At 29.8% G+C, this 10,310-nt stretch overlaps 1 protein-coding gene across 4 annotated transcripts; it reads left to right on the top strand.

Moving 5' to 3' along the window:
• The first annotated feature begins 3,719 nt into the window (after nucleotides 1-3,719).
• LOC119677703 (calnexin) lies at nucleotides 3,720-10,000 on the top strand. 4 transcript variants are annotated; one of them, XM_038089160.1, is made up of 12 exons: nucleotides 3,720-3,809; nucleotides 3,892-4,099; nucleotides 4,761-5,105; nucleotides 5,219-5,290; nucleotides 5,356-5,489; nucleotides 6,411-6,618; nucleotides 6,690-6,810; nucleotides 6,874-7,133; nucleotides 7,200-7,340; nucleotides 7,418-7,543; nucleotides 9,461-9,703; nucleotides 9,764-10,000. In XM_038089160.1, the coding sequence occupies exons 2-12, from the start codon at nucleotides 3,965-3,967 to the stop codon at nucleotides 9,824-9,826; spliced, it is 1,848 nt and encodes a 615-aa protein (XP_037945088.1). In that variant the 5' UTR covers nucleotides 3,720-3,809; nucleotides 3,892-3,964; the 3' UTR covers nucleotides 9,827-10,000. The 4 variants fall into 4 exon arrangements, with proteins under 4 accessions (XP_037945088.1, XP_037945087.1, XP_037945086.1 ...); XM_038089159.1 differs by having other exon boundaries at nucleotides 3,722-3,813; XM_038089158.1 differs by having other exon boundaries at nucleotides 3,722-4,099.
• The last annotated feature ends 310 nt before the right edge of the window (nucleotides 10,001-10,310 follow it).

Below are 10,310 nucleotides of genomic sequence, written 5' to 3'. Positions count from 1 at the left end.
CTGCAAACTCCGTAGAATGGGTAGGGTAGGGGTCTTCACATGGATAGTCTGTGGATAGTATATATCATGTTTTCGTTTTCCAGGACATGCGAATATAAAGAATGTGAACTCAAGTAATCATTCACATAATAAATACTGAGAATACTACCCCCGTTAAATGCATGATGCAAATTAATTTCGATGTTTAAAATATCAGTATATGTTTATATTTACTTTGCTTGATTGTGGGGAGTGTGAAATGACCTGAGGTTAAAAAACGGAAAAATTCATGCTTTATTCATAAATAATCTAGCAAATATAGCAAATCCTCGTTTTTTGTATTTTATATATTGTATGAAAATAAAACGGAAACGCTTAAAACTTACCAAAAAGTGCAACTATGCGACTATGTACAGTCGCACCAGGTAAAGTTGCTGTCAACAGTCAAAGCCGACTACGATGAATTTAATATGTTAAATCTGATCAGAAACAAAGTTTAAATAAAATTTGTGAAATATGAAATTTGAAATATGTTAGGGCAAAACTTTCGACACATTTCATGAATGCATGAATGCAAAATGTGGAGGTTTCCGAAGTATCTCAAGTGGCAAGCCGCATAAGCAGTCTTGCATTTTGTCGTACATTTCATTGAAAACACTTTCGCTTCCGTTCTGTAGGTTCTGTAGGTTCCGTACGTTCTGTGCTATTCACAGTTTTTAGAGGGTAAAAAGTTCATGAGACGGAATAGTAAAGGCCAAAGTGAGGTGTGGGTTGATACTCTTATGTTATATGAACTATGCATCTATTTAAACGACTGCTGAATATTTCAACTGTCAACAATTTGTCATTTATTCAAATAAAAATAATTTTCATTCTCGTCATTTAATGCAAGTGAAATACATAAAATAATTTATTTTATTTTGTTGAAAATTTCCTTGAAAAATTTTTTTTAATAACTTAACAGAATTTTTTCATTGTCAAATATATTATTTGGAATAATACGCGCAGGCATATTGATCTCATTAATGTGCTTCCCGAATATAATCAGCTCAATAGGAAAGCTGAGGTGTGTTGTTATAAGAAACTCATTCTTCCTTCTAGTTTGCTCATTTGTCTTACCAAACGGAAATCCAGGGATTATTTTCAAAAGCCACAACTATTTCGGAACTTGAAGACTTATATATCATTGTGTTAATAAAAATCTGTTAGCAATCATCGGTCCCATGTCTGTATTTATAAAATATTTATAATAACCCACATTCGTGATTGTTCACTTTTATTTGATAAAGTATACAACCTACGATCTCCTTATTTGGTTTAATATATTAGGCACAAACAAGCCTCATTAATTTTCTGATCTCCATTTTAATGAAGACCAACCTATCTTCACTCCTACTGCACTCTACAGATGAGGGTATAATGACCCCAAACGTAAGGTCTATATATAACCTAACTAAACTACTTCCTGGATTATATCTCAACTCCTTCACTAGCAATAAATATCAACTATCTTTACTTGTTTTCTGATGCTGTTAGGCTTTCAGAAATTTGAATTGCTAAATATCAATCACTTTGATCTATCCTATCTACACTTGATTGCTCGAAAGGAATTTCAGCTGTCGATTTTTATGGACCGACGATCGATGGTTTTCACAACTCACTGCTAAAACATTCCTTAATTAATTAATTAATTTTATTTTATATTTTATTCGGAGAAAAACCAGGTTTTAATAAACATATATTTCTATGTTAGGATTATTGCTATAAAAATTTTATTTTTATTTATAAAATTACAAATTATTATTTATGAACCCATGTAAATGAAACATAGATATCTGAAATTATATAGTGTTAAATTATTGAGTGTAAACTTTAAATATTGAGTTTAAAGAATATATAATCCAATATTAAATACTGAAAACATAGTATTCTCCTCATGTTTTTGTCTTAAGTAATCATGCAAAATGTGTTTTGAATACTCAAATTTCAAAACATTTGAATCAACTTCTTCATAATATATCAGATACAAATAAGGACAATATAAAAAATCAAACCTTATAATATTTACCATAATTCAACACTTTTTTTTACTGCAAGATATATTAATGTCATAAAACTGTTTCGCCCAAAAATTCATAAAATTTTCATTTTAACTGGTTGTAGTCTTAGCTGTGTCATCATGTCAACACACCTTTTTACTAGATGTGTTCATTCAACATAGCGAACAGCAACAAAGTATATTGAACATTAATTTGACATTTCCTCTATACAGCAATGTATGCTAGCAAAGTGGATTAAAATAAATTTTATTCATCGACTGTGTGTATTGTTATAATCATTAAAAATGCATATTATTCATATATATACATTCGCATTTCATATTTTGATTTTGTATTTTATTTGTTCATAATTTTTTATTTTTATTGTTTAACATTCGATTTGTAAAGAAAAAACACATGATTTCCATTGGATCTCATTCTGTATAAGTGAGTTCCAATGAGGTTGGAATATGTCGCAAATATGTGCCAAATGCAATTAATAAAAGCTTTTCATGGCATTTTGACAGTTTAAGAAAGCTGTTTTTGACAAATTTACAAACCAAGGTAAACATTTGTTTGGTGATTGCATTTCCTTGAAAACGATGCACCTCTTTTTAGAACTTCTACTTCCCAAAAAGTATTTAATTGAAGTTAAATATATGTTTTCAGTTTATATTGTAAGGTTTAAAGATATATTTAAACTTTGTGCAACATTTTTTTGGCACAGGCCAAATACTAAATCAACAGGCAAGTTGAAAAATCAACTATTTGAAATGAGAACAAATGAATTACAACGAATGTAAAAACTTTCAAATGACTCAATTGAAATGAGTCATTTTCGGCCAATGTAAATGCCATATAAAAATAAGAAAATGAAATTAATATTTTCTGTAAAGCATCGGTGCATTTGTTTCTATTTTTGTCGTGTGAACAGTTAGTTATTTTTCTAATTCTTTTTATATTTTGTTCTGCATATGTATATAAATATGTAATATTTTATGTATGATAAAAATCAAATTTATTTTTAATGAAAAAGTAATAGCAACAACAATTTAACAATATATAATTTAATCTGATTTATAAAATTTTTACGTATTAGGCTTGTCCTACGAGGTACTCGTAGGAAAACTCAAATAAAACATAAGTAAAGTCCAAACTGAAAGCATAACACAAATAATGTGGCAAATTACGCTCTTTACACAGATTTTCATGGAACTGTTTTGAGTAAAATTTGGTGACAACACCAGTGCAGCGCCAATCAAAATACAAAAATTTAAATTCAAACCAAAACAGCTGATTCACACATCACACAAATTTTACTTGTAATAAAATGTACGAGTAAAGTTTGTGTAGTATTTTAAAATTTTGACAGGGATGTTACTCTCTCTCAGAAGCTCTCATTTACTCAAAAATTTGTTGGTGGAAAGCATTTGTGTATACACAGTGTTACTCAAAGTTACTATGAGTAGTTTGTGGAACAGACATATTATAAACTTTAAATCTGTGGTATATAAAAGCATTAGTTCGTTATAAAATCATTTAATTTTTAACATAGTACTTGTTGTTTAGAATAAATTTATATAAATTTTTTATTTAACTAAATTCAAGCGAAGTGATAAAAAAATCATTTTACCACACACAATTACAAAATAAATCATAAATATTTCGACGCAGGTGATAATTTAAATGTCAAAATTTCAATGTAATTCTATTTTTGAAAAAAAAAACAAGGTGGCATCACAACACGAGTTTCGTAGATAAAGAAAGAAAAAAGAGCAAAAAAAGCCGCAAGTTAGTCAGTGGAAAAAGAAATTAATTAAATTTAATTAGTTGTTGGAAATATAATAGATTTTCTATTTCAAAATTCTTTCAGTTGTGTACGTTTTATCAAAAGAGCAACGAAAAGAACGAAGTTACACTTTTCAGTGTAGTTTTTGTGGTGAAAAATGCGTGTAACAAATTTTTTCAGCAGCAATGCGGGAACGCTTACGCTTGTAACACTTCTGCTGCTGGGTTCGCTGCAATTTATTGCTACGGACACTGCGGAAGACTTCGAGGATGGCGAAGTAGAGGATGTACAGGTAAGCGATTCAATGAATGAAATGCATCTAATTTAATGTATTCAGTGGAGTTTGAACGTAAAAATTAGTAAACTGGGTCACAGCACACTTAATGCAATAAAAGTTCATTAAAATTGATTAAGTGAAAATTTATGCCTGATCTGCGGCTAGCACACCTCAGCCAATTGTTCTGGCGCTGATTGGTACACGTCAGTTTTTAATGTCAATCAGCGTGTTTTTTTTTTTCAAAAATTATCAGCAGAATGCAATCTATATTTAATTTGAAAATTAGAATACTTTCATAATTTGATACTAATTAAAAATTTTTAATTAACTGCTGCAGTAGTACATTTTGTACCTTAACCTCAAATTAGTTTTTGTTAACTTCAGTTCGTTGCTAAAGGAAACATAACACGTAATTTGCATTTAGTTAATTAAATTTAAACAAATATTAAATATGAAAAATTAATAAAAGCCTTCAAAGCTTGTGTCGATTTGTGCACGTTTTTTTCATGAAATCCTCTTAGTGACAACAAAAAACGCGCGTTTAGTACTTTTATCATTTTGAGATATCTATCTAATCTCAACTGTCTTTAAAATTTTAAGCAATTGTTTAATTTTGACTTATCAGTTATTGCCAGTAGTTATACTTTTTTAATTTATTTTATATTTCAATTTATAGGATGAAACTACTGGTGCGCTGAGTGATAACGGCGAAGAACTTGTCTATGAGAGTCCAAAATACGATGCTTCAAAATTCCATTTTGTTGATCATTTTGATAATTTAGAGGAGTCCCGTAAACGTTGGACGAAATCTCAAGCCAAAAAAGATGATACAGCTGAAGAAATAGCTAAATATGACGGAAAATGGGAATGGGAAGCACCTCAGCGCATTGTTTGGAAAAAAGATATTGGCTTAGTACTTAAATCGAAAGCCAAACATGCAGCCATAGCAGCACCGCTCGTCAAACCATTCTCATTTGACGGCGATAAGCCGTTGGTAGTACAATACGAAGTAACATTACAGGCAAGTGCTAAGTGCGATGTGGTTGTTAGTTTACATTGCTAATCCAATTAAGAAGTTCATACTGACCTATTTTTTGGTTTTTTTCTTTTTTTTTGTTGAATTTGAATTTTTAGGATGGTCAAGAATGTGGTGGTTCTTACATTAAATTGTTATCTGAAGGCAAATACACAAAAGACTTAACTAAGGTAAATAAACAAAAATGAGTATGTGTTTATTTATTCTTCTATATAATAATTAACTTCATTTCCAGTTTAACGATAAGACACCATACACTATTATGTTTGGCCCAGATAAGTGTGGTAATGATCATAAGATGCACTTTATTTTCCGTCACACTAATCCAATTAATGGCAGTATTAGTGAGAAGCACTGCAATAAACCTAAGTAAGTTTACTAAGTATTTACGCAAAATATATTATGATTTCATCATAAAAAATTCATTAGTGTAGTTTATAATTTAATTGGTTAAAGTCTTAACAAATTGATCAAAGTAATTGTGAATATGCACAAAGTATTAAATAAATTGAATGGGAAAACCAGTTGGGGGCAGGTTGTATGTAATAATGTTCAACTTACTTTATTGAAAACAAATATATTTTTAACTAATTATTCATTATTTGTAAATTTTCGGCTACTTTATCTTATTAATACATACGAATTAGTTAATGAAATATGTACTTTAATACTATATAGTTAAAATCATATATTGCTCTTTTCTTTAATTATTGTAAAATGTTCTATTTTCTATTATAAAGAATTACAAACTTATATGCAAAGGGTATGTTATGTTTACCATGATTTGTGTAACGCAATTCAGTAAGCGTATAAAATACATATTTGGAGTCAGCTGAGGGTAGGTCAATTCAGTAATATTTATATATCCTTCGAAAGACCGGGGCTACCTCTTGCAGCCACTCGTTTTCATTAGACTTACTACAATAGCAAGGGCAACCGCAATATATCGAGCTAACATCAGCTAGTTCGAATCACTGTTGTGCTGCAACAAAGTTATCAATAGACTCCACATTACTAACTACCGGTATGAACGACGCCTTTCCCGAGCAGCAAGAACTATCCTAGCTTAATAGAGATCATGATATAGTTATGTACTAAACAGTTATATGTCACGTATATTAACTGAAGTATAAGACGTCGCTGGTATAATCATGTTTTTTTATAGTTTTGCTTTTAACTGCTATTGTATTTTTTTTATTGCACAAAACATTTGGTACTGCTTTCCAACTCTGAAACCAACTTAAATGCATTTATTATTAAAATAATAATAAATATTTTTATCTATTTAAGGAGCCGCCTAGAGGAACCATTTAAAGATAAATTACCTCATTTGTATCAGTTGGTTGTACGTCCCGACAATACATTTGAAATTCGTCTGGATCATGAAATTATTAATCAAGGTTCCCTATTAACAGAATTTAATCCACCAGTTAATCCACCACGTGAAATTGATGATCCTGAAGATATAAAACCCAAAGATTGGGATGAACGTGAAAAAGTAAACCAAAATGAAGTTCTTCAATTAGATAGATATATGTATATATATACAATTCTTATTTTACTTCTTAGATACCAGATCCTACCGCACAAAAACCAGCAGATTGGGATGATGATGCACCACCACAAATACCTGATCCAACTGCTGTTAAACCAGACGGCTGGTTGGATGATGAGCCTGATATGATTCCAGGTATGACTTGATAATACTATTTAAATTATAACTAAATTTCTAATTAACTCATTTTACTATTAGATCCTACTGCACAGAAACCTGAAGATTGGGATACTGAAATCGATGGTGAATGGGAAGCTCCGCTGGTCGATAATCCTGTTTGTGAAAAGGCTGTTGGTTGTGGTAGCTGGAAAGCACCACTTGTACCTAATACCGAATATAAGGGTAAATGGCGTGCACCATTAATCGACAATCCTAATTATCAAGGCAAATGGGCTGCTCGTAAAATACCAAATCCCGATTACTTTGAAGATAAGAATCCATTCAAAATGACTCCAATTGTAAGTTAAGTTTTAAAAATGTGTAGAAATCATATTATTATTGTTGTATTATTGTATTACTTTTAGTCTGCTATTGGTATTGAGTTATGGTCGATGTCAAGTGACATACTCTTCGACAATTTACTTCTCACTGATGACATCGCTGCCGCACTTAATTTTGCTGAACAAACTTTTAATCTAAAACGCAAATATATTGATAAGGAATCGGTAAGTTGTTGATTACAATTTGTTTCTGCTGTTATTTAATATGATATTTTAATGATATTTAAAATCAATACTCAAAGAAAACATTCTGGCATCGTTTAATGAAACGTATGAATTATAAGCCCGGCTGGTGGGCCTTGTATTTTCTATATTTGCTTATACCGGCGAGCTGTTATGTGTTCTACTTGTACCGCCGTGCTAAAGAGGTTGACAGTGACACAATTAAAATATATACATTTAAGCTAGTTTATGCTTACTTCTATGTACATATTTTGTTTGATGAAAAATATCATGTACAATAAATGCTACTATAATGTTCTTTGGGATCTAAAAGTCTTGATAAGACTTTCCCACCACAATTTTCTGCGATGTTGCTGCAATTGTATTTTTGGAAAATATTGTTTATTTGTATGAATATGAATCTATACAAAAACAATAGGTTTTTACGTTATATATTTATAGAAATCGCTAGTCTAGTGTATTTATTATTTATTATTTAGTCTAGTGTATTTATTTTATTATTTAATATTAATTTGCACATTTTCACAATTTTCTGCTCATCACGCACTTAATTTCGCTTGCTTATGTAGGAAACTTTCGTGAATAAAGTAATGGCTTATGCTAATGCGAACCCTTGGGCTTGGAAAATTGCTCTTTTCCTTATCTGCACCCCGGTAGTGTACAGCTTGACTCGCATGTTTTCAAAGAAAAAGGTAATTACTTTGCTTTTTTGTATATTAAGGATCGCCCAAGCAAAAATGTTTATACAATAAAAATATATTGAATTTATTTATTAATTATTACATTATATGTAATGTTTATGTAATGTAAAATATTTATATTTATTATATATACGATTATTTCTAAGTTAAGTATTCACACTCATTTTTAATAATTATTGTTTAAAGAGCAATTCAGTGTTTGTTTGGCACTAACTTATTTGAATTTTTAAAAAACACTTTCCAGCGTAATTTCAAAACACTATGTTGTTCCTTAAATATGTTGAAAATTTAATTGGGTAATAATAAAAGTATTTTAGAAGTCCTAGTAAGAAATTCTACAAAAACTTTTGGGATAAAAGTATATAACCATTTGGGATAAGATAGCATTGGAAACATCGAACATTTATTATGTTACTGTCCAGCTTTCCAAGCAAAGAGATAGTGACAGAGCTGAACATAGTTGATCTATATCGACAGGTTGCCAATGATTACAAAAATATCGTTCACCACATAAAACAAAAAACTTATTCATAAAAAATGGATAAGAAAATGTCAAATATCACAGTGGCTCGAAAACCTCAGTGTAATAAAACTTTAAAACTTTACTGAAACTAGATGCTTTTTTTAGGAATAGATGGGAGACGGGAGATATCCAAAACTAATAAAATGTTTAAATTTTGTTACTGAAACGAAACGGTTAATCAGAAATGGATTAGAATATGACAGATATTCTTCTGGCATCACAATGTGTCCCAGCTCTTTTATAAAATTTGTTGCTTTAAATGAATGGTTCAGCAAAAACTAATGATTAGACAAGAGATACTGCATAGTATCTTAATGGATTCCAGGCTTCAATCCTAAGATTGACACAACTTTTAAAATTTGTTATTTAAACAAAATGGTTTATCAAAACTGAATGAGAAGTGGAATTATATCTCCATGGTGTCACAATGGGTCCCAGATCTGAGTTGCAAGACCAACTAAACTTGTGGCTAATTGGACAATTTAGTTTCCTGAAGGTTATTATTAACGATTAGCGAAATAACTGAATAAAGAATGACCCACCATCTACACTAGGTAAAGTTTGGCATAAGATATTTGTTCGTAAATTCGAATATAGGTATACTTTGCATTCGAACATAAAAATCTTGTTAAAATATAGGTAGTGTAGACATCAAGTAAATTAATTAATTAATGTTTCATGATTAATTAATCCATGATTAATTAGTCTATACAAAAGTGAAATATATAGTTTTAAATAATATCCATCGTTATTTTTAAAATTTATTGTATCTTTATGTATTTTTTTATAAACATTTTGTTTGGTTGATCCTTTTAAATGTAATGTAATGTATTTATCATAATTTCCTAATAATGATGTATTTTATTATCACTTAAAAGGATACCGGAGATGATGCAAAGAAGACTGATGAAGTACAACCAGATACCGTAGATGAAGACGATGACGTTAAAGAGGAATTAGAGAATGATGATGCAGATAAAGAAGTTGATACTCCTCTCTCTACCACAGGAGCTAGTCACAGAGCAAAAAAGTCTGATTTAGATATAAATGAAGATAATGATGCAGAAGAAGATAACGAAGCAGATGATGCTACAGAAGAAGTTAATACAGAAGAGACTGAAGTAAATAAATAAAATTTAGCCATATAAAACTCATAAATAATGTTAATATTCAATTTTTAGGAAACTGCTTCCATATCTCCAAAGGGTGCTCGTAAGCGTCGTGTGCGTAAAGATCAGTCCTAAATGCTAAGAGTTTTATTTCATCTTATACTTAAAATTCCAAAAACAAAAAAAATGTACAGATGAAAATTTTGCATTCGTCGCAAATAGTCGACACCGGCTGTACGCTCAGAAATCAGAAAAGCTTTTCTATCTCAATATATAATAAAACAATTCACCACGAAATTATTCTGAAAATTGTAATTTAGATAAAAAGCAATTAGAAATTTAAATTTAGTTAAAATAAGTAAGGAAAGTGTGCGCATTTGTATTGTGTAGTAAATATTTTATGGCGTTTTTTAGTTTCTGTTTTTGAATAACGTTCTCATTTTAGTATAAAATGTGTCGAACTTGTGTTTTTTGCTTCACCTTAAGTTAATATTATTTCAACAAAAGTTTAGCTAATTAAAAATAAAACAAAGTTTTTTGTTTTTAATTTTTATTAATTTATCAAAGGGAACAAAAAAGTATTTACAAGATTTAAGTTGGAAATAATAATGTACTTCAA

The sequence above is a fragment of the Teleopsis dalmanni genome, chromosome 2 (genome assembly GCF_002237135.1).
Source record: "Teleopsis dalmanni isolate 2A chromosome 2, ASM223713v2, whole genome shotgun sequence".
NCBI classification, from domain to species: domain Eukaryota; kingdom Metazoa; phylum Arthropoda; class Insecta; order Diptera; family Diopsidae; genus Teleopsis; species Teleopsis dalmanni.
The sequence above is the reverse complement of the archived record's forward strand: the minus strand, read 5'-3'. Positions and strand labels throughout refer to the sequence as shown.

Excerpts from the sequence above, each read along its gene's own strand:
- LOC119677703 (XM_038089160.1), top strand. The coding sequence starts at position 3,965 with ATGCGTGTAACAAATTTTTTCAGCAGCAATGCGGGAACGCTTACGCTT. Across the intron at positions 4,100-4,760 it reads GCGAAGTAGAGGATGTACAG|GATGAAACTACTGGTGCGCT; the intron begins GTAAGCGATTCA and ends TTCAATTTATAG. Across the intron at positions 5,490-6,410 it reads AAGCACTGCAATAAACCTAA|GAGCCGCCTAGAGGAACCAT; the intron begins GTAAGTTTACTA and ends TATCTATTTAAG.